We start from the raw sequence: 24466 nt of genomic DNA, 5'->3' as shown, positions 1-24466 counted from the left end.
CTTTAGGGGTGGTAGTAACCATTCATTCTTCCTGTCTGGATCTTTGGAGGCTTTTTAATGCGACCTACAGGATCCTTCATGATATGGCCTCTGCTTCTCTTCCCTCCCTCCGTCTCTGCCACTTTCCCTTGCTCACCACCCCCTCGGCATACTAGCCCTTTGGAGGTGGACGAACTGGGGTGCACTGTTTCTATGTGCCAGTCTCTGTCCTGCCCCAGGGCTTCCACACATGCCGGACCCCTGCCTAAAACATTCCTGTACTTGTCATCTGATTAACTCCTTCCCAACCTTCACATGTCCAGTTCAATCACCTTCCTAAGACCTCCATCACCCACTAATACCTCCTCCCATCTCCACTTTTCTTCTCTTGCTGATGCGTACCCCATGACACACTACTTCACGTGGTCGGGACCCGTCTCCCACCGCACCGTGAGCTTCAGGAGTGCCCCCAGCAGCACCCACCCAGGCACAGCGTGTGTCTTTTGGTTTGCTCTGTCCTCCCTATAACTTCAGGTGGTCCTTCACACTCTCTTGGCCAAAGTATCTAAGCACACTCAAGTGTCTTCTTCCCATTTCTGTATCAGCAACAGGAACAAGAGAAAAACTCCTTCATCTCTCCCACCTCTGGTTACCACCCTCCCCTCTTATTTAGTCCATGTGCTTGAAGGAAGAATCTCAAAGGTGGCCCTTACTACCTCCTCGCTCAGTTACTCTTCAACACCCCATTCTAGGCTCTACTCAGCTCTTCAGCGACACATCTCTCACCAGCATCTTCCTGACGCTCACTCCTCCTTCTCCAGAAAGGCCTTCTTTCCTTGGCGGTTAAGCTCCTACACCGTCCTGGTTTGCCTCCTCTCTGGTTATTCTACTTACATGTCAGTCTTCCTCAGTCTATTCCAGACTCTCTTTAACTCGACACCCTCATCTGTTCTCAGGGTTAAGTCATTATCTACAGCACTGGGGACCCCCCAAAGTCAAATAAAAAGTTGTCATAGTTCTAACAGTTTCTGTAAAGTCTACAAAGCCCTCCCCTCTAAAATTAAGAACCAGTGAACACTAGTATTTGCACTCTAGTGGACAATCTAACCTGAATGATTATTCTTCCAGCAGGTTAGAAAAAGAAAACCAGGATTTAAGAGCATAAATGCAAAAGGGACAGCTGAACACAAGCCCTAAACAACCAATGATATTGAAAAATGAGGAGACGCACTAAGGAAAAGATCATTGCAAGCTAACTGTGTAAGAAGGCACACAAATATATTTTAGCAATTTAAAAATGGTCAATAGTAAACCACATTTTGGCACTCAAGGAATACAGTTTCAGTTAAATTTACATGAAAGATAGAACACCTCACCCCAAATTAGACACAGTAAGTCCTCACTTAATGTGTCCACAGGTTCTGCGACTTTAAGCAAAACGATGTCTAATGAAACCAGTTTTACCACAGGCTAGCTGATAAAGAGTTAAATTCCTATGGCATCTCATCAACATTATAATGAAACAATGTTAAAAGAAACATTATTTGAGGACCTGCTGTATTTAGGAATGAGCCTATAAGAAACATAATGGCCTCCCCAAAGCAACAGTTAACCCAGGGTTTACTATTATTATTTCATCGGATTTTTTACCCTGAAAATGATTTTAACAGGTGTCTCTAAGTAAGGATGGAGCACTACTCACATGGATTCTACAGAAGAGAGATAGAAGAAAACCGCTGCCAACTAATTCAAGATGCTTAATTCCATTCTGAATACGTTTGCAAATTTTAAAGACATGACAAAGTAACAAGACTCTTTCTTTAAAAAATGGAAGTTTTAAAAGTTTCTCAATTTCACACTCACCTTGAAATCAAATGTGTAGTTTGTATAAGGCATCAGGCCGCTCTCGTAGGCACTCTTTAACTTGAAACCATGGGTGATCCTTCCATTGGTTGTCCCATTTTTACCATTACAGCTGAAGTTTGTAAGACTTTCATTGTATCTCAGTTCCTTAAAGTCTTTATGATTTGTTTCTACTCCACCAGTGCTCAAATATTCTACAACACCTAGAATGAAAATAAATGGACTTTTTAATGGTTGCATAATACAACAGTCTGGTATATATGTTAACTAGTTTTTTTTAATCTTTTTAAATTCAAGCTGTTGCCACTTTTTGAAAAGAATTAACACCACAATCAACATCTTAGTATGACGGTTTCTACTTATGCTAAATGATTTACTTGGTATAAAACACCAAGATTAGGGCTCATTGTCCCATTCTAAATACTGGCAACTCTGGCAAAGAATGCCACCACCTAGTTGCAGAGGAAGTTCACCAGCCCGGACACAATTTCCCCAGCTTCCTAAGCATGAGATGGACTCTGCAAATACTTATTTTAATTTTCATTTAGTCAGCAAGGTTGGACACTTTCCCTTGTTTGCTATTAAAACACTGTTGTTGTTCAACATGGAAATAGGTGTTAAGATCTGTATGATTTGACAAGTCTCTTTGTCCCTCAGATACTTTGTAGCTAAATAGAGGGCAGAAAGCATGTAGAGCAATTGCCAGAGAATAATCCTCAACTGCTTCAGTCAGTAGCAGTAATCCCCAGACAGCTTGATGAGATGGACTAAAGAGCTTTGGATCTTAGATATCTTTATTTTCCCTGAAAACAAATTTTAACATAGTTTCTATCTTATTAATGGCTTCCCTCCATTGTGATGGCAGGACGTGCTGATGTGCTACTGAATTTAACCATTGCAACAGTGTGTGCGAGCACGTGCTCATGCATGCATGCAAGTTCAAGGAAAAGTATTGCGAACATGGAAGAGTATATATGAGCTGAAATTCAAGAGAAAATAGTGGTACCTCGGTTACCCCATAGAAAGTAATGCAAAATGGGTTAATCCGTTCCAGACCTTTAAAATCAACCCTAAAAACTCCAAATTTAGCATGAAATTTTACTATCTAATGATACCATAGATCCATAAAATTTACAGCGTTCGTAAACCAAAATGTTCCTCAACGGAGACGTTCGAAAACCGAGGTACTACTGTACTTAGTTTCCATATTACAAGAGCTATGGTTTATTCACTGCATCATCAGTGGAAAAGTATTCAAGAATAAGGCTTTCTACAGTCTACTTTGTAATACAAATTAAAATCCTTGTTTTTTGTCAAAATCACTTGCATGATCTGTGTAAATGAAGGATTTCAATTTCCACCTGAGGAATATATTTTCTAATCAAGCCCACCAAAATTTGAGATCCTGCAAATATATGGTCAAATGTAAACTGGATTATATTACCACATGGTGCAATCTCAAAGAAGCTGTCTTAAAACCCTTTCAGAGTCTGCACTATACGTAACCTGGGGATAATGAAATATATTTATGTTCTTTAAGGAGTTATTTCAAGTTATCATCTATGTGTTTATTGAAGATGATTAATGCCCTTCCTTCCTCCTGAGGTTTTCATACCATTTCAGTTTCAAAATGGTCCCCCTACTCCACACAAAATTTTTTTATACAAACTGAATTTGTTCACTAAATTTGGAATTATCAGAAACAATACATTATAAAAACATTTTAGCCTTTTTTGAGCCTTGCTTTTGCTCAGGGTCTGCTCCAAACCCTTTGGAGTGTACTTTTTCTTCTAATAAACTGCTTTTTCACTAAAAAGAAACAAACAAAACAAACAAAAACATTTTAAGTCAGAAAGCATTCTGCATAAACTAACAACATTCTTTTCTTACCAGAGTCTGGCAAAGAATTAAGATCTGCACACAACACCAGTGGAATATTTCCACACTCTCCCACCACACTGGACTGGAGGCTCCGCGAGGCTTTATCAATAATGTTCTTCACTTCGGAGAGAAACATCATCGTCTGAACCAACTTCACATCAGAGTACTCAGGGTCCCAATGCATATGAGCATTAGCCACGAGAATAAGTTGTTTTTCTGTTCCAAGATGTGGCTTTCCAGCTACATTAGATAAAAAGAACACAGACAAAACCTGTCCAATCAGCCCACAGATTTTTAGTGTCTGAAAGTAACTCATTATCTCAGAGTCTTGGGAATACAAAAAGACCCTAACAACCTCCCACCTGATGACTTAATCTACCCTGCAACAAACCTGAGAAACAGACATCTAAACCTCAGGTTGTGTATTTCCAGCACAGGGTCTTCATTACTTGATCAAAACAGCCTATTCTATTTGGGACAGACTGGTGTTTAAACAGTTCTGTCTTCCTGAAACTTCTGCTCTTAGTTCAGATGTACTAAGTCGGGCCTCACAAAATTAAATCTACACTCTTCCTTAGATATATTTAACAGTCATTAAGTTCCATCTTTCCTATTTCCTATCCTTCACATTATCAGGTTAAATATCCCCAGTTCTAACTGTTCCTCAAGTGACAGAAATTTAATTTCTTGGCATGATGGTCACTCTGAATATATTTTTTAATTTGAAATAAGCAGTCAATTTCTCCCAAATTCGAGACCTCTAAAATAATCATTACCGTACAAGTAGGTCAGGAAGAGAAGTTAGCTTACAGAATATCCCTGCTGCCAAGAAATTACAGAAGATCATGGAGTTCTTCTCTCTGAGCAGCTATTTGAACTAATACATACTTCAACCTTTCTTTTATGTGAAACATTCTCAGGAGCAAAAAACTGTTTTCTTCTTTGGCTTTATGCCTTTCAGTGTTTGAAATGTTTTTCTTGGCAATGCTTTCTCATCTTAAGCTTTGTGACAGAGAAAACAGGATTTGATATTTTAGAAAAGATTTAAATTCTGAGTTTCTTCAGGTGTTAGACAAGACTATTATTACACACAAATTTTCTGTTTTCTAGTAAATTTTGGGGGGTCAATTTCACAGGAAGTGAAAAGGTCACTCACATGACATTTCAATCAATTCCTTTCGAAGTTCCAGCAGGACTGCAACTCCAATGTTATCTTTTGTCATGACTCTGTTCAGCATAGCTTCAGATCCTTCTGAATTTGCCATTGCTAGCTGATTAAATTCAACAGTGTGTTTCTGAACCAAAGTAAATCTAAAACGAAAACAAAAACACACACACAAACATAACACTGGGAATACAAGGATATTAGCTTTGTGGGAAATGCAGTTTTTCCAAACTTCCTTAACAGACATGATGGCATGTAAATCACACCATAGAAAATCCTCCACACTTAACACCAAGCTTCCCACACCCATTTAAAGTTGTTCTTAGTCTGTTAGTGATACAAATAACATCTTGAAATACTTTTACAACTGAAGATAATATAGTCATCTTCTGCTCAGGTTTTTTGTTGGAATAGCCCATCTTGTAATTTTTAAATAATTCTTTCCCAAAGTATCGGTTTACGAATCCCTCTACCATCCTGGAGGGAACGTCAATTACAAGATGTTTCAATTAACAATTGGAGTTAAATCCCACTGAACACCCAACAAACAGCAGCAGCCCTTTCAACACATCCCCAAAGCAAAATTATTTCTGATGAGTCAAAACAAAACCTCCAAATCAAAAGCATTATTTTCTTGAGTAGTAATACAATGCCTCATTCTCTTATATGCCAACTAATTTCCATACCCCTGATCCCCACCCTGCAAATAGAGATAATTTATTTTTTTAAAAAAAGGTAACTTACTTCTCCGTCTTGAAGAATATTGCACAGCCATCAACATGCTTTCTTTCTTGCTCTGACATTGTCCTAGCTCTAGATTTAGGACTAAAGAATCCATTATAGCCACGTTCTTTCAGTTCTACCAGAAAAAAACTATAATACTGTTCTGTTTCAACTTCCTGAAAAATTGTAAACAGCCAAGTTATTTCATAAGACAAAAATCAGTCCTACGCATTAACTTTATATACACAGTTTGAGAGCTTAAAATCATTTCAAAAGGCTGATCTGCAAAATAAAGAATGTTATATCTTTTCAGTGTCATTTATCTGAAACTAATCAGAACACCTAGTTGTTATTTGACAGATACCAGGTGACAAGGTCAACTCTTTGTAGTTTAGGAGTAAAAGCTGGAAATGACACACACCTCTCAGCATGGGTATTTCCTCACATTTTAGAACTCATGTGGAAATAAGAATCAGAGAGGGAGAAGGAACTTCACAGATAATTTCAGTCTGCGGGGGAGAAAGTGGCTTGCCCAAGGTCATGTATGTTATGAGAGATGGACTAAGAACCTGCAATTACTGTGCACCCAGGTTCAACGCTCTTTCCACTATGCCCTAATTATTCTATTACCACAGCTGGTAAAGCCAAATCACACCTTGACAACGCCACAATTTCAGTAACATGCCACCCAAATGAAAAACAGTGTGCAGGGGTATTAGGGAGGGAAAGGTGAGTATTTAACTCATAGCAAATGCTTAAAACCCAGTTTAACCCATTTGCTTAATTAGGCAGCACAGTGCTGCAAAACACAGCAGGTAGGAAGGGAATGCTCCCAGGGGTCACGAAAACAGAAAAGCCAGTATTTTAAGAACTGCTAAAGGTGGACTTCCAATGCGTCAGTGAGATGCATTCCCAGGTTGCTCCTTGCTTTATCAATATTGGGGCATTTGTGCAATTTAAACAAACACTCGCCCGGTGACTTACCTGAAGACTTATGATATCAGCATTGCAGCTCAAGATTTCTTGAATAATGGCCTTTTTCCTGTAGTCCCAATTTAGTGCCCATGATGGACAGTAGCCGTACAACTGCCGGGTCGCATATTTATCACAAAGAACATTATAGCACATGACAGAAAACAAGGCTGTAGGAAAGATAACTTTACTTATTCACACACGTGGTAGGAAAAAACACACAATTAATTTCAATAGTCTTCACTTAAATGTTAAGTTTGACTTTATTCATTCAATACATATTCATTGAAAAGCTACAACAGGCCAGACATGGTGGATATAAATAAAGTAAAAAAAAAAGGATAGATACATGAGCAACTTATGAAACAATGTGCTACCTGCTACAGAGGTGCGCACAAAAGGTTCAAAGCTCAAAGGCTAAGATCTTGAGCCCTTAGCCTCTAAGACCAGGGCTCCTCCTTTCTGTGCTCCTTCTACCATTTCACCAATTGTTCATGCAGAATGTGGAAAACTGACAGGTCTCCTTCTATAGAGCAATGATTCACATGAAAGGAAAGGTTATCACAGACCAAATCCTGTTACACATATCATAGAAGTTCCCTATTTCCATACAATTTAAGTTAAAAGGAAATTAGGTCATTAGTTCAATTTCTCTCTCATGTAAGTGTTTTAGCTGTCTTACAATTTTGTAGTATCAAATACACTTGGAACATACTAAGGTTTAGAAACTTCCAATAAGAAAGATTTTTGTATATTCATTATAACTGAATTTGATCAATACTTTATAGCAGTGGCACCACTGAGATGTGGGTGGGTAGATTCTCTTGTTATGTGGGCTTAGCAGCATCACCGATCTCTAGCCCTGAGATGCCAGTAGCACTCCCTTGGCTATGACAATCAACAAATGTCTCCAGATATTGCCACATGTCCCCCGGGGGATAAATATCACCTGGCTGAGCAGCACTGCTTTACAGAGTACTTTCTATCGCACAGCACAGAGGCCTGGTGAGCAAGCAGTTGGTCTTTATCAGTAGCTCCCAAACCAACTCAAGCACAAGCATTCTACTGTAACACGGCCCATAATCTAAATACACCACGCCAACAGTACAGGTAGGTTTAGGAAGAGCAAGTAAAAGTAAGAGTTAAAAAATAAGGCTACCAACCAGTTGGCCTTGTTCTGTCTGGTTCTTGTAACATAATCCAAGATCTTGGAGGTGGCTGTTCTGTTGAAACTAATTGAATATAAAACACAAAATTAAGCAACGTTTTTACATGGCTTCCTAAAACAATGGTTTAAACAAATGACCACTTACTTCTTTTTGCAGTACCTGCCAAATTATCAAGCAAATAGTTCAGTAGCCTTCTTGTTCCATCTGGTTCCTGATAGAGGTTCAATATATCCTGGGTAAGTGGATTTCCTGGAAATATTTTTAAAATAGGTAAAATGGAACCAAGACAAGTACTATAATATTTCAAAATTGAAAAGTATATCAAAATTATCAGATCATCTATAACAATGTAGTTACTAGTAACATCAAACTCACGAAAGTATTTTTTTCAGTTTTTGAGTGAAGAGTAAAAATGATTTATATTATGTTCTATAGAGGGATCCAAAAATGATTATTAATGGATTGCTGTCAACATAGAAGATAAGTGCCCTGGCTCACCAACGCTTTCATAATGATCCAAAGTGAGTGAAACTGGACTGGGGAAGAGTGGGAGGAAGGACTAGACAAAGGAAGGATAACAGCCAATACAATACATCAGAGAATCAAGATTGAAGAACATGACAAAGCTAACAAGAAAACTTCCCAATGACAAGTGTAGTCAAGCACTTACATTTTTATAAATTCTACTGAATGAAGTAACAAGATGGGGCAGGCTTGGTTTAAGATTAAGTCACTAAGGAAGGCAGAAAACCCCAGAACAGTGACCATTTGTAAATTCAGTAACTGTTTAATGGGTGCCAACAATGAAAGCGAAAGCAACGATTTACATGTGTCTGTAAGAGCCTCGTACTCTCAAAAGGACTTCTGATGCACATGTGAGAAAAAACAGTCCAGGGAACTGTTCTAAACAGCTCCGGTCCACGCCACACAAGTGGTATGCGTTGTTCTGGAAGCCACAGCACCACTGTAAAAGAGATAAATTCTACGGAGTGAAGGCAGCGGCGAAAATGATGAACAATCTTAATTAACCATGCCAAATAAAAAAAGGGAAAGGATATGGAATAGAAGAATGATCACAGCCCAGACAAATATGTGGTTTTTTCCTATTCTCTTGTGAAAGACTAGACTCAAATGGCAGAACAAGGACCAAGGGACAGCATCTAAGAGGAAAGCCAGTTCAGAATAGAAGAGGCTGGTAAACATCAGAACTATTGAAGATGAAATGCCCTACCCTGTGAGGTAGTAAAGTGTCCTTCATAACAGCTGAATTACATGGATGGCAAGAAGAGCTACGTTAGTAACCTTTAAGATCTATTAATTTTAGGATTCTAGGAATTATAAGGTAAAAATGTGCTCCTCTAAGTGTAAAGTATGTCTTTGCAGGAAGACAAGTTGATACAATAGTATCATCCCCTCATATGTGTACAGTTATTGATAGCTACCAAAACCCTGAAATTTTTATTTAGTCACAATCCCATGAGACGGGTATAGTTATAACCTAAAAGTTATCAGAACCCATTGTTAAAGGCAGCTTGAGAAAATGAAGTCAACTAAAAACTTCTCAGTATCAGTTAAGCAGCGCGTTCTAACTACACTACATTAATGCTATCTTTTTACTACTTCCTAGTGCGAAAATATTTAGAGGCAACCACTGACTACTTATAACTATGTGATCCTCCCTTCTGAGATCCTTCTTTATAAATTAAAAACTATCCCCAAACATCTACTTATGACTCTAATAAATGCAGCTGAAGCCAAATGGTGTAGTTTCCCCAATGTCTGCTTGCTTTTTGGAATTCCTTTAAATTTAATCTGCTCTTCATTGCCTGGAAAAATAATATACAAAGTATATACAAAGTATATATACAAAGTATATTATTTGGGTAAAAAAATATAATGTACCCAAATAGGGTAAAGTTAACACAATTCTGGAATTAAAACATGATATTGAGTTATTAGAAGGAACAAACATAAGAGCAGTTGCTTCTGGAAAGATGGAGCTGACATACTTTTCCCTCTTCCTCCTGCTAAGTACAACTAAAACCCCTGTAAGCTTCTGTGTGAACAAACGCAAGACTCTGAAATATGGTGAGAAGCAGAATGGCCAGGGCCCTCGGGACCTGAGGGGCGACAGTAGAGAATTCCTTGGGTTTAGTATCTGCCTCAGACATCCGGGACACAGAGCTGAGGAAGTCAGCAACACGGAAATGGGCACAGAAAGAAAACTCGCAACAAAAGCCAGAGGCCCAGGAAAGGACAGACTAAGACAAAACCTTTAGGTAATAACAGCTCTGCTCCACCTAAACACCAAAGAAACATACATGGTACCTCCTCCATCCATGTCAGCAAAGGCTAATAAACAGGAAACCTAGACTTCTACCCTTGGGAGGAAGTAAGGAGGTGGGAATCCCCACAGCCGGAGTGGGGTAGTGTCAGAAGGCCAGGTGGGGAGGTGGGACTTTTGTCCCCTCTAGGCAGTCGGACCTCCTCCGTCTCCATCCTGTGGTGTCACGGTGTCAGCACAGACCGTGAAGGGAGCTGTGACTTCCCCCTCAACCCACAGTGATGAGGTGCCCTCCACAGCCCTTCTGGGAATGATGGCACAGGAGGCCGAAGAGAGTCAAGACTTTTACCATCTCCCAGCGGTAATGAGGTCGCCTCAATGCAGTAACTGTGGAAACTACACAAAAAGCCCAAACCGCCACTTCCATCCAGTGACCCTTAGATGTCAACAGAGGCTAAGGGCAATCTGAACTCCTGCCTCCTTTGGAAGGAGATGGTGCCACCTCCCAACTCCCAACGTTCCCTGCCAGTGCAGTGTTAGAAAATAGCAGCAAAACAGAATATTTAAATAAGATCCAGAGTTTTATAATACAAATATGTCCACTTTCAAGTGAAAAATCACTCATTATACCAAGAACCAGGAATATTTCAAATTGAATGAAAAAAGATATATATAAAAGTATCCAACACTGAGATGACAGTAAGATAAGAATCTGATCAAAATAGAGCAAGCATAATAAAAATGCTTGAATAAGAAATTATAAACATACTTGAAATAAATTAAAAAATATACTCAGCAAAGAAAATTTTGACAAACATAAAAACAAATGGAAATAGTGAAACAAAAATAGAATAATTGAAATAAAAAGCTCAGTGGATAGGTTCAACAGAATACAAGGTGAAATGAAAGAACTGGTGAATTGGAATACAGACTAATGGGAATCACCCAATCTGAACCACAGAAAGGAAACAGATTGAAAAAATAAAGAACAGAGCCTCAGGGGCCTGTGGAACAAATAATTTAATGTGCATGTCCTAGGAGTCATGGAAGCAGAGGCCAAAGAGCACAGGGCTGAAAAGGTACTCAAAGAAATAATGGCTGAAAACTCCCCCAATTTGGCAAGAAACAGAATCCTACAGGTTTAAGAAGCTGGTAACACCAAAACAGGACAAACCCAAAGGAATCCATACCAAGCCACATCATAATTAAACTTCTAAAAACTAAAGACAGAAGAAATCTTGAAGAGAGGCAGAGAAAAAGACACCTTACCTGCTGGAGGAAAACAATGTGAATAACAGCTGATTTCTCATCACAAATCACAGTGGCCAGAAAAAAGTGGCATTATTGTTTTCAAGTGCTGGAAACAAAAAAGTGTCAACCCAGAATTCTATACCAGGTGAAAAAACATCCCTTAGGAATGAAGGAAAAATAAAGACGTTCCCAGATGACAGAAAATTAAGAGAATCTGTTGCCAGCAGACCTACCCTGAAAGAACCACTAAAAGAGGTTCTCTAAATAGAAATGAAGTAATATAAGAAGGAACCCTGGACTATTAGGAAGAAGGAAAGAATATGATTGGGGAGAGGGTGGAATTTAATAGGCTTTCCTTCTTTTCAATTTTCTAAATCATCTTTGGTAGTTAATTTTTTCTTTTTGTAACAGTTTTGTTTCTAAATGTATGTAGAGAAAATATTTAAGACAATTGTATCATAAATAGGGGGGAATAAAAGAGTTAATTCTATACTTCATTCAGACTGATAAAATAACTCTAGTAGTCTGTGATAAGTTGTGTAGATATAAAGTAATACCTAGAGCAACCACTAAAAAAGATATACAGATAAATAATTCAAACACACTACAGACAATGTAAAAAGATGTTCAACTAACCCACAGAAAGGCAGGAAAAAGAAAACAAGGAAATAAAAAAGCACAAATAGAAAACAATACATAAAATGTAGACATAAGCCCTAACATATCAATAATTACATTAAGTGTAAATGGTCTAAATACACCAATTAAAAGAGACTGGCAGAGTTTATTTGAAAATTATATGCTATCCATAAGACACTTATTTCAAATAACAATATAAGCAGGCTGAAAGGAAAAAGATACAAATCATACAAACATTAATCAAAAGAAAGCAGAAATGACTACATTAATAGCAGTTAACATGAATTTCAGAGGAAGTAAAATTACCATAGACAGACAGTGCCACTATGTAATGTTAAAAGGTCAATCCGCCGAGAAGACATAGCAATTCTTAAAGTGTATCCACCAACAGAACTGTAAAATATTTTATGCAAAAACTGACAGAACTGAAAGGACAATAGAGAAATCTACAATTATAGTTGGAGATTTCACTACCCCTCTCTCAACAATTGACAGAACTAGAAAAAAACGTCCATAACACCATCAATCTAATAGACACTAGATTGATATATAGGATCTAATCAAGATTTATAGAACATTCTATCCAATAAGAGATGAATACATATTCTTGTCCAGTGCCCAAGGGACAAACACTAGGATAGACAATATCCTGGGCCATAAACCAAACCTCAACCAATTTAAAAGATTGGAAACCATACAAAATGTATTCTTTCACCACAACAGAATCACACTAAAAATCAATAACTGAAAGACAGTAGCAGAATCTGCAAACACTGGGAAAATTCTAAATAATTCATGCGTCAAAGATAAAGTCTCACAGGAAAATTTAAAAGGCACTGAGCTAGTGAAAATGAAAATGCAACATATCAAAATTTGTGGCTGGACACAACTAAATCAGTGCCAATAGGGAAATTAATAGCACTAAACGTATACATCAGAAGAGAAAAAGTCTTAAATCAATAATTCAAGCTCCCATCCTAAGAACCTAGAGAAATAGAGCAAAATAAATACAAAGCAAAAAGGACAGAAATACTAAAGAGCAGAAATCAATGATATTGAAAACAGAAAAAAAAATGTTTAAGCCATTTCTTTGAAAAGATCAAAATAATTGGCAAATCTCTACCAAGACTGACAAATAAAAGAGAAGACAAAATTTAACAATATCAAAAATAAAAGGGGCTATCACTATGGGCCCTACAGAAATAAAAAAGATAAGGAAAACTATGAACAACGCTACATACAAAAATCTAACAACACAGAGGAAATAAGCCACTTCCCTGAAAAACACAAAGTGTCATAACTCACCCAGTAGATAATTTGAATAACCTTACACCTATTAAAAGAATTAATTCCAATTCTATGGAATCTCTTCCAGAAAAAAGACGAGGGAACACTTTCAAATTTATTTTATAAAGCTAATATCACTGTAACGACAGGGACGTGTTTTGAGAAAAGTGTTCTTAGGTGATTTTGTCATTGTGTGGACATCACAGAGTGCACATACATAAACCCAGGCCATATGGTTACCACCGCTGTGGAAGTGCTCCACAATCTACCAAAAAGTTGTTATGTGGTATATTACTGGAGTGGAGAAAAAGTCTATATCGTATTTCACAACATTATTTCAGGACTTACTACCCAAGTAACTATGTGGTACTGGCAAAGGGATAGACACACACCGTAGATCAATTTAACAGAATAGAGATTCCAGAAATAGTTATGTCCAACTGATTTTTGAAGAAGGTACGAAAGCAAAAGCCATTCAATGGAGGACAGACTTTTCAACAAACGGTGCTGGAACAACTGGACATCCATCCACAGGCAAAAAAAAACAAAACAAACATGCAAACAAACAAAACCCTTAAACTAAACCCTCACTTCTTTTAACTAAAATGGATCACAGACTTAAATGTAAAACAAAAGCATAAAACTTTTAGTGTAAAACACAGGAAAAAATCTTTGGGATCTAGAGCTATTCAGAGTTCTCAGACTTAACACCCAAAGCAGGATCCATAAAAGGAAAAACTGATAAACTGGACTTGATCAAAATTAAAAACTTTTGCTACGTAAAAGACACTCCTTTACACTGTAATTTGTAAGAAATACACCTTTGGTCTTCAGGCAATGTTCCTGGCAAGGAGCTCCTAAAACCCTTGGAATTTCCTAAGTGGTGTGAGCAATTAAGGTGCCTCTTGTTATGTTAATGAGGTGACTGGGACCCTACCTAGGGATGGGGGCAGGCTGCCAGGATTACCAGAGGGGTAGAAATTTCAGTCCCACCCTAAGGAGACAAGGGTTGGGAGTTGAAATCAATCACCAATGTTAATTTAATCAATCATACCCACGCAAAGAATCATCCATAAAAACCCCAAAGGACAGGGTTCAAAGAACTTCCAGGTTGGTGAACATGTGGAGATTCAGTGAGAGCTAGAGTAGCACACCTGGACAGGGCATGGAAGCTAAGGGCCCCTTCCCCTAGCTCACCCTATGCATCTCTTCCATCTGGCTGTTCCTAAGTTCCTGGTTTACAATAAACCAGTAAACTAGTGAGTAAACGGGTTTCCTGAATTCTGTGCACCACGCTAGCAAATTAATTGTACCCAAAGAGGGGAATGTAGAAAACTCCAATCTGCAAGCAGAAGCACAGGTGACAGCAGACAACCTGGGTTTGCAAATGGCATCTGAAGTTGGAGGGATGGGGCATGGCAGTCTTGTAGGACTGAGTCCTTTACTTGGGGAATCTGATGCTATTATCCCCAGGTAGGTAATGTCAGAACAGAGTTGAATGGTAGGACACCCAGCTGGTGTCCTAGAATTGCTTGTTAGTGTGGAGGGGAAACACCCACCCCACACACATGTTGGAATCCTTTTACTTCATTATATAGATAGAAAAACAAGCTACACATTGGGAGAAAGCATTTGCAAATCAAGTATTTGACAAAGGTTCAGTAGCTAGATTACATATAGGACTCCCAAAACTCAACAGTGAAAATGCAGACAATCCAATTAGATAGAACATGGGCAAAAATATGAAGAGATGTTTTACAGATGATATGCAGGTGGTAAATAAGCACACGCAAAGATGTTCAGTATCTTTAGCTACCAGGGAAAAGTAAAGTAAAACCACACAAGATCTCACTACAGATCTCAGAAAGGCTAAAATAAAAGTAGTAACAATACCAAATATTGATGAGGACGCAAACCCCCCCCCCCCCCCCAAAACTGGATTATTTATTAGTTGCGAAAACGTAAAATAGCACAGCCACTCTGGAAAAACCGTTTGGCAGTTTCTTTAAAAACTAAACACAAAACATATGACCCACTAATTGCACTCCTGGACATTTATCCTAGAACAATGAAGCTTATGTTCCCACAGTAACCTGTAAACAGAATGTTCACAGCAGCTTCATCAGTAATAACCAAATACAGTGGTACCTCAGTTTTCGAACATAATCTGTTCCGGAGTACCTTTCAGAATTCAAAAACAGCCGACGCCTAGGCCTCAGGATCTTGCACTCATACTCAGCGGAATCGCGTGACATGTTTGACTTCCAGGCGTGCTGGAAAACCGAAGCATTTACTTCTGGGTTTACGGCGTTCATAAACCAAAATGTTCGTCAACAGAGATGTTCGAAAACCGAGGTACTACTATACTAGAAACGACCCAGATGTACTTCACCGGGTGAGATGCTAAACAAATTGTGGTACTTCTGCACCATGGAACACCACTCATCAACAGAAAGGAGCAAACATGCAACAACCTGGGTGCATCTGCAAAGAATTAACCCAAGTGAAAAAACTCGATCTTAAAAGGTTACATACAGAATGAATAATGATATATTTAAAATAATATTACAGAGATGGTTGTCAGAGGTCAAGGGAGTGAGCTGAGACAAGAAGTAAGTGGGTGTGGCTAGTAAGGGCTCAGTGAGGGATCTCCCGGGGACGGAGCTCTTCTCTATCTCGACTCATGGATGTCAGTGTACTGGCTGTGATACTGTAGTAGTCTTGGAAGATGTCACTATGGGGGAAACTGGGCAAAGGGCGCATGAACTATTCAGCAGTATTTCTTACAGGTTCATGTGAATGAATCTCTAAGGATTGCAAAATAAAAAATAAAAGAAGTGAATGTGAATCTAAAGTAATAATCCTACCTTTCACTGTCTAACAATTTTGAAGAACAAGGAAAATGTGAAAAAAAAGTAAATGAAGCATGCTAGCCCTATGCAATCAACTTTAAAGAAAGGATGATATGAACTGATACATGAGGCAGAAATATTCTGGCTCTGTATAAATGGATGATGTAGAAAATAGACATGATTTTTGAACTTAAGTGATACATTTTCTCTCTTCCAGATAATAGGTGCCATAAGAAATCAATGACAGAAGTTTTCAGAGAGCAAGGATGATGTAACTGCTTTAAGAAGTAGCTGGCACTTTAGAGTTAAAGCGTAACTTGCAAAGCTCAGGAAAACAACATAGGATTTGTCCAAAAAAGGTGAAATCAGTGAAAAGACAGCTGTTACAGACAGATGGGTAAAAATGTCTAACAGGGTATCTGAGATAAACAAATATCTCTGTGAAACTACACTTCCAAGAAAGAAACACAAAAGCCTAGATGTCAAACAGTAGAGGATCTTTCTGAAATGAAAGAGCAAAGGATCATCAAAAATGAAGGTAACACAGAGACTGTCCTACATCTCCCAAGCATTTACTTTCAGAGGCACATTAGTGTGAAAATCTATGACTGATGACCCTAACTTCAAATAACGTTTGTAAATCCTTAGAGAAATGAATACAGATGAAGGCTTGTAAAATATACATTGTAAAATGACAAAACCTTGAACCAATAAAACACAACAGTAGCTGCCTCTGGGATGAGAAAGGGACTACAAGAGGAAGGAACAAAGAGGGTCTTAATTCCACAACGTTCTATTTCTTTTGTATTAAAAAGCTGATACAAAAGTAACAAAATTTTGGGGCGGCTGGCTCAGTTGGTTAGAGTGCAGTGCTCGTAACACCCATGTGGCTGGTTCGATTCCCACATGGGCCAGTGAGATGTGCCCTCCACAACTAGAGTGAAAACATGACTTGACTTGGATGGGTCCTGGAAAAACATACTGTTTCCCAATATTCCCCAGTTAAAAAAACAAACAAACAAAACACACAAATTTAAAAAAAAGTGTATACATTAAAAAAGTAACAAAATTTTTAATTAATTCTGGTGGTCAGCACATGGATACACTTTGCTACATTTTATATTTTCATCAAATTTAAAAACATAAAATAAACTAGGTTTACCCTAGGGAAATGTAACAGAATAAGGTATCTGCAGCTCACATTTCCCTGATCTCTACTTTAATCCAGCAAATCCAGCCCCCATAGAAAAAAACTTTTCAAAGAACCATTTTTAAGGCTGTTTGTTCAATATGGTTTTACATATATTTGTAAATGTGTTATTTTTGTTTTTCCATTTAATTTGTTTTTGTGATATGAAATAGATTTACAGGAATAAAACCTCATTTTATAACTATTTTAAAGAAATAAAAGTACAGTTCGTGAAGACTTTCATTATGTGACTTTTTAAAGAATCAATTATAAAGTACAAGACTGGTGAAGACAAAACATTTATAGGTATTGACATATTATTAAAATGTGACTTATAATCTTGCTGGTCTAAAAAAAATATTTTCCAATGGTTTTTAATGGATCAATTACGCCCCACAATTCTAATATATTCAGGAAGTCCTCATAAATCAAGTTGTTTTTTTTTAAAAAAAAAATGGTCAAATATGTAACTTCATTAACATGTCCAAATTCTCTGTTTTCTGCACTTATTAGACTCCATTTTTTGGAATTTGAACATAAGGAAAAGAGCTGTTTATATCATGATGATATAGAAGTAAAGTATAACCTCAGGAATGTATCACCAGAACATAGAGGCAAATGAAACAAAGGCTAGCTAGGAGTAAGAAAATACAAAAACCAGTAGACAATTTACAGGTGGACAAAAGAGAAAACTGCTTGGATGTACCTAAGAAACTGAGTGAGCCTGCAAATCCCCCGACAAAAAGATTCCCTCAGATGGCTTCTTTAGATTCACAGACATATATACAAACCGAAAGAAGTACAAATACGGGAAGTCATACCTTTCAGGCCTAAAGTCTGCAACTGAAACAGTTTTCCCAGCTCAAAAGGTAGAACTCGTAACTGGTTGTTATTTAAATGGAGTTCCCTGTTGATGTAAAAATTCCAGGAAGTCAGAAGATATATTAACCTTTCACAGCTAAAATCAACAATATAATTTCTAGGAATATAAGCTCCTAAGAATAACAAAATTTTATATTATAGTCCAATGTCTAGTACAGTGCTTCTCAAATCATACGTGGTAAAAAACAAAACACAACTAAAACCCCAAACTTCCACACACCGATACATTTGTAAAATACAGGAAAACAATGAATTATTAGAAAAATAAAATGAGAAAAAAAGACCAAGAAAACACAAGCCCCAGTTCTGTAAGAGTATTCGACTCAACAGACACAAAATCACTCTCACATGCTGTGTATCTCTCTGCAGGCTGGTCCACAGACCACCCTGAGAGTGGCACTGGTCTAACACACGTAGGGACTATTACACGTTTAAGTGGGAACAATGGATTGTAGAAATGTCCACTTGAAACCTATGTAATTTTACTAACCATTGTCACCCCAATAAATTTAAAAACAAAAAAGCAAAATAAAAGCCTTCAACACTAAAAAAAAAAAGAATGATAAAATAGCCCAATATGTAAATTGTTAAAATGAAAATTATCATGTAGTACCAACTCAAAACTGCTTATCATAGCTACACAATTAATTTTATGACTAACATTTCTCCAAATGTACTGAAGATTCATTTTAGAAATACTAGCAACTACACTAACTACTAATGATTATTTAATGATTTGTTTTGTATAGATAACCATAATATAAACATAAAAGGATTATTCAGTACGAAAAAAATAAAAACAAAGACCCAACCTTGAATAATACTGGCAATTTCCTACAAGAAGTTTCATTTATCAACTTTTACATGTGAATGAGAACTATTTCTATAATCCTTGTTTCTTAGAATTTAAATGAACCTTGGTTACTACTGAGTAAACCAGAGGGTATGAGGCCATATAGTGAACAAAAAACACATTCTGAGTCATGGGTTCCTGTTTATTTCCAAATATATCACATGGGAAAGGAGGTCCTTTAAGTAAATTTGGTTCAGGGGATTAAAAATGGTCCTAGTACATACTCAATAACTAAGCCTAAAAAAATGTCAAGAGGCTGGACTAGGAGCAACAGACGTAAAGAAACTCTTATGAGGGCCTCACTCCTTTTTACTATGTAAGCTGCAAATGGTAGAAGGCAGCAGAAAAGCCAGTGGAACCACAGACAAAAGGTCGGTAGTACAGACGGGCAAGGTTTTCCATTGAGATTAACATAACAGCTGGAAATTAGCTTTATATTCAACTTGGGTGGATCTCATCTACTTTATAAAACAGAGGAAATAAAAAAAATAGTAATTTGTTGTTAAATACAATATGTGCCAGGCAGCAGGCAGGGTGCTAGTTTTTTAGTTATTATCTTGAATATCTCTAATCTCATCCTTGGTAGGGTAGGTATTACAGCAACTTCACAGATGAGGAAACATGCCGTGAGGTTAAGAACCTCGCCCCAACTCACACAGGTTGCCAAGTCGGGATCCAGTCTGAACTGTGTGTGATGCCACAGCCTATCCACATCCTGCACTCCCACTACAGGCCCCCAATTCCATGACTAATTCTAGCTTCTTTCAGTCCAGGCTTTATTACTATCATGCATACAAGCCCTGGAAGGACCAAAAAGGTTTCAGTAACTGGCAATGGTTTCCTGGGCCCTGCTTTAAGGATGGTATGGAGCCGAGTTTAGTGGGGGGGAAGCACAACTGTCTGTCAAAGGTAGGTGCGTATGTGGGATAACATGAGTGCCTTCTGTTTGTTTACCCCCCATTTGTTCAGAAATTTTGGTTCAAGAATAAAGTATATTACACAAAACATAGCAATAAAACAAATTTTAGGCAATGGATCTAGTTGTTTATTACTTATTAGACATTTAATTTTTTTATTATTGACATTCAATTTTCCAAGAAAGTTTCATATAAAAGATATAGTTATGTTTACTTTTGGTTAGATACTGTCAAATCGACAGTGTTGTTTTCCAACAAAATGAACGCTCTCTTCTCTTTTAGGGGGTGTACAGTTATGCACTAAGCTGAACCTGCATACCTGAGTGATACCATGTTTCCGAGTTCTGCCGGTAAACTCTGGATCTGGTTCGAGGACAGGTCCAGATACACTAGATTGTGAAGCTTGGCAATGTCTGAAGGAATGCGGGACAGGAAATTGTCACTCAGATGCAAAGCTGTCAGGTGAGTTAGTGACCACAAAGATGAGCTTAAGCTTCTTACTCTTCCTGTAAGAGAAGAAAAAATAGGGCAAAGATTAGTGTTTTCTACAGGTTGGTCCCTAGATTAAAGAACATTTAGATATTTTGATAAGTAATAATTTATCATACAAAAAATTGTGAGAAAGTGATTAACAGGAGAAACCATACTTATTCTAGGACAATTCGCCGGAATGATCAAGTTATAAACTCTACACTTATTAGCAGACTAAACTCATTCAAGGCAATACATCAATATTTAGGTTGTATTATTATTTTTAAGAGCACAATAGTTAAGACTATCCTTTAAAGTGCCTCAATTATGACATGAAAAAAAATTATGAATAATTTATACTAATGATAAATCCACTATTTCAACATGGCTGATTTGGACTTATGCCAAAAGAAAAAACAAATCCAGCATCTCAGAGGCTGTTCATACCTCTACTCCAGAAAACAATAATTATGCCTGCAAAGCTTAGCGAAGTTTTAAGACAAGGGTATCTAAGTAATGGTTCCATCAAGAATCATGTAACTGAACAAAAGCTGTACTGTATAGTTACAAATAAAAATACTTGCCCAGACACATTTCAGATATTAAGTCATAACTATGCATATAATCAAACAGCAATAGACACAGGACTCAATGACTAAGAACAGAATAATTTCTATCAATGCAGTATTAAATCTGTACTTTGGCGCTTCAATGTAAGATGCCAATCATTTCTACAATCCATCTAAGAACTTCCCTATAATCTCTTTACTAGTCCAGGATCTAGTCTGAGAAAATGAAACAAACAGGTGTCATGTAAATACACCAGTCTTTGAGGAGTGATTTTCTATTAGCTGAAAAGCAATCTTGAGACTTTTATTTCTAATCAAGATGGAGTAACAGGGACCAAATTTACCATCCCACCTGAACAACTACAAAATCAGACAATACACATGAATCAAAAAATTTCAAAGATCAGACATCAACCACTGCAGGAGAGTGATCCCCGCAGGATGGGAAGCAAACACTGTGGGCCCTACAACTGTTTTGTCTCAGCTGACTTCCTGGACAGCAGCACAAGGAAGGCGTTCCAGAGGAAACATGACCCCCCACCCACTCACCCACCCAGTTCAGGAGACAGAACAAAGGTTTAGGGAAGCCAAGATGACTAGAGTTTACAAAGGGAGAGTACTAGAGAGGAGAGAGATAAGCAGACAGAGGTCTGAAGATACAAAAAAGGTCCCCTCAAGTTTTCAACTGAGTACTGATCAGCGTATGCATGTGAGAAACTGGCTGAGCCAGAAGGAAGAAACACCCAAAGGAGTAGAACAACAATCCCAGGTTTACATTCAACTGAGGCTACCGGTGTTCCCAGCTGCCAGAGGGAAAACCGTGGCACTCACAAGGCGTTTAGCAGTGGAAAATCAACCCTAGGCTAAAGGCTGCTCTCTTCTCCCCTAAGAAAGTTTAAGAGTATCGCTTCTCAGCCTTTTGGCTGAGATCAAGTGTAGAAAGTTTAAGAGCAAACCTCAAAAGACTCAAACTGTTTCCAAGTAACTGCACCAGTTACAGAAATACAAAAATGTGCATCACCTCACGAAGGTAAAATTCACAATATCTGGTACCCAGTAACATCCATAATGAAGAGAAATATCAATCATGACTAGTCCACAAGAGATAATGATGATAAAATTAGTAGACAGACATTAAAAGTTACTATAACTGTATTCCATGTGGTTGGAAGCTAGAACATTAAAAAGGTAAGGCAGAGATACAAGACAGCACAGACATCCAAACTGAACTCTGAAGTTGAACACCATGTCTAAAATGAAGACATAGCAATAGAAACTATCCAAGATAAAATAAAGAGGGAAAACATACTGAAAAAAATTGCATCAGTGAACTCCTGAACAACTTTAAACAACCAAACATATATGCAATTAGAAACTCCAACATAAGGATGGTCTGGAGACAAAAAAATCTCTTAAGAAATAAAGGCAAGAGACAACTGGATGTCCACAAGCAAAAGAATGAAGGTGGACACTTATCTCACACCATATACAAAAATTAACTGAAAAACTCTTGGAAGAAAACACAGGCATAAATTTTCATGACCTAGAATTAGGTAATGGTTTGTTAGATGACACTAATAACACAAGCAACTAAAAGAAGTATTAGATAAACTATACTTCATCAAAATTAAAACCTTTTGTGCCTCAAGGGATACCAGTAATCAAGCAAAAAGACAACCACCCCCAAAAAAAGAAAATATCTGAAAATCATAAATCTGATAAGACATTTGTATCTGGAATATATAAAGAACACTTACAACTCAGTAGGAAAAAAAAATAATCCACTTTAAACATGGGCAAAGACTGAATAACTACTTCTCCAAAGACAATAGACAAACGGCCAATAAGCACATGAAAAGCTGCTTCCTATCCTCAGCCTCCTGGGAAACGCAAAGCAAAACCACAATGAGATACTCCTTCACCTCCCCTAGGATGACCACCATCAAAAAGACAGACAATAACAAGTACCGGCAAGGAGCGGAGAAACGGGAACCCTCACATGCGGCTGCTGGAAATGTAAAGTGATGCAGCCAGTGTGGAAAATAGTGTGGCAGTTCCTCAAAACGGTTAAATGCACAATTAAATACCACATGAGCCAGCAATTCACTCCTAGGTATATATATACCCAAACAAAAACATTATGTCCACAAAAAAAGTTATACATGAATGTTCATAGCAGAATTATTCTGAGAGTCAAGAAATGGAAAAAATCCAAATGTCCAGCAACTGATTGATGAATCAAATGTGGTATATTCACACCACAAAGTCTTACATTAATTACCGATACATGCTACAACTTGGATGTGACTGTACAGTATATACCTGCATTTATATGAAATGTCCAAAGGGTCACAAATCCAGACAAGATTAACAGTTTCCAAGGGCTGGCTGGCTGAGAGGAAATGGTAAATGACTGCTAATGTGTACACAACTCTGTGAACATACAAAAAAAACTGAATGTGCATTTTACGGGGTAAAACTGTTGCAAGAAAAAGAGATAGGCAGAAAATTTTCCACACTTGACAAAAACTACTAACCCACAGACACAAAAAGCTCAATGGACCCCAAGCACATGAAAACTCCATGAAGAACAAAAAAGAAACCACATTTAAGCCACATTAATGAAATGGCTTAAAACAAATGATAAAATCCTAAGAGTGATCAGAGGAAAAATAATTACATTTCACACAGAGAAACAAAGATAAAATGCCTGCAGATTTGTAGTTGTAAACAATATAAAAAACAGCAGAGCAAAATCTTTAATTTACTGAAAAAAAATTTGTTAACATACTGTCAACTTAGCAAACCAGCAAAAATATCTCTCAAAAATAAAGGCAAGTTACAAGATGAAAAGCTGTGGAGATGGATGGTAGTGATAGTTGCACAACATTATGAGTGTATTTGACAAAATCTTTCCCACAAAGAAAATTCTAGAACCAGATGGGTTCACTGATGAATACTTCCAAACATTTAAGGAAGAACTAGTATCAATTCTACAAAAATGTATCCAGAAAGCTGATGACAAGAGGATCCTTTCCAACTCCTTTTATGAGGCCACATCACCCTGATATCCAAACCAGGAAACACCAGTACAAAGAAAACTACAACTCAACATCCCTCATGAATATACGTGAAATTTAACAAAATCTTAATAAATCCAAATCCAATAATATACTAAGGCGTTAACTACCAAGTAAGATTTGTGCCAGGAAATTCAAAGTTTGTTGTACATTAAAAAAAAAAAAAAAAAAAAAACAACAACAACAAAAAAACCCACAAAACATTCAAAAATTTTTAGGAAACAAAGCATCTAGTAAAAGTAGAAAAAGCATTTGACAAAGTCAATACTCATTCCTGATTAAAGAAAAAACTCTCAATAAGCTAAAAATAGGAGAACTTCCTCAATATTGATAAACAGTATCTACAAAGACCTAGTGGGAAAGAATGACTGCTTTTTCCCTAAGATCAGAAACAAGGCAAGAACGTGAGCTCTCACCACTCCCATTCAACATTATACTGG

At 37.4% G+C, this 24466-nt stretch overlaps 1 protein-coding gene across 3 annotated transcripts in view; it reads right to left on the bottom strand.

Moving 5' to 3' along the window:
* CNOT6 (CCR4-NOT transcription complex subunit 6) overlaps positions 1–24466 on the bottom strand; it is a 55044-nt gene that overhangs the window by 4205 nt on the left and 26373 nt on the right. For 2 of the 3 annotated variants that reach the window (XM_088798556.1, XM_088798555.1), the window contains 9 exons: positions 20226–20412; positions 18076–18161; positions 7897–8001; positions 7747–7815; positions 6596–6753; positions 5633–5787; positions 4880–5034; positions 3733–3963; positions 1843–2045 (listed from right to left, as the gene is read on the bottom strand). In XM_088798556.1, coding sequence (XP_088654682.1) covers positions 1843–2045; positions 3733–3963; positions 4880–5034; positions 5633–5787; positions 6596–6753; positions 7747–7815; positions 7897–8001; positions 18076–18161; positions 20226–20412 — 1349 coding nt within the window. The remainder of the gene's footprint in view (positions 1–1842; positions 2046–3732; positions 3964–4879; positions 5035–5632; positions 5788–6595; positions 6754–7746; positions 7816–7896; positions 8002–18075; positions 18162–20225; positions 20413–24466) is intronic. The other variant, XM_088798557.1, reaches the window with a different exon arrangement.

The sequence above is a fragment of the Rhinolophus sinicus genome, chromosome 5 (assembly GCF_057876585.1).
Source record: "Rhinolophus sinicus isolate RSI-liver-muscle chromosome 5, RSI-T2T, whole genome shotgun sequence".
Lineage (NCBI taxonomy): Eukaryota > Metazoa > Chordata > Mammalia > Chiroptera > Rhinolophidae > Rhinolophus > Rhinolophus sinicus.
This window is presented reverse-complemented; position numbering and strand designations above follow the sequence as displayed.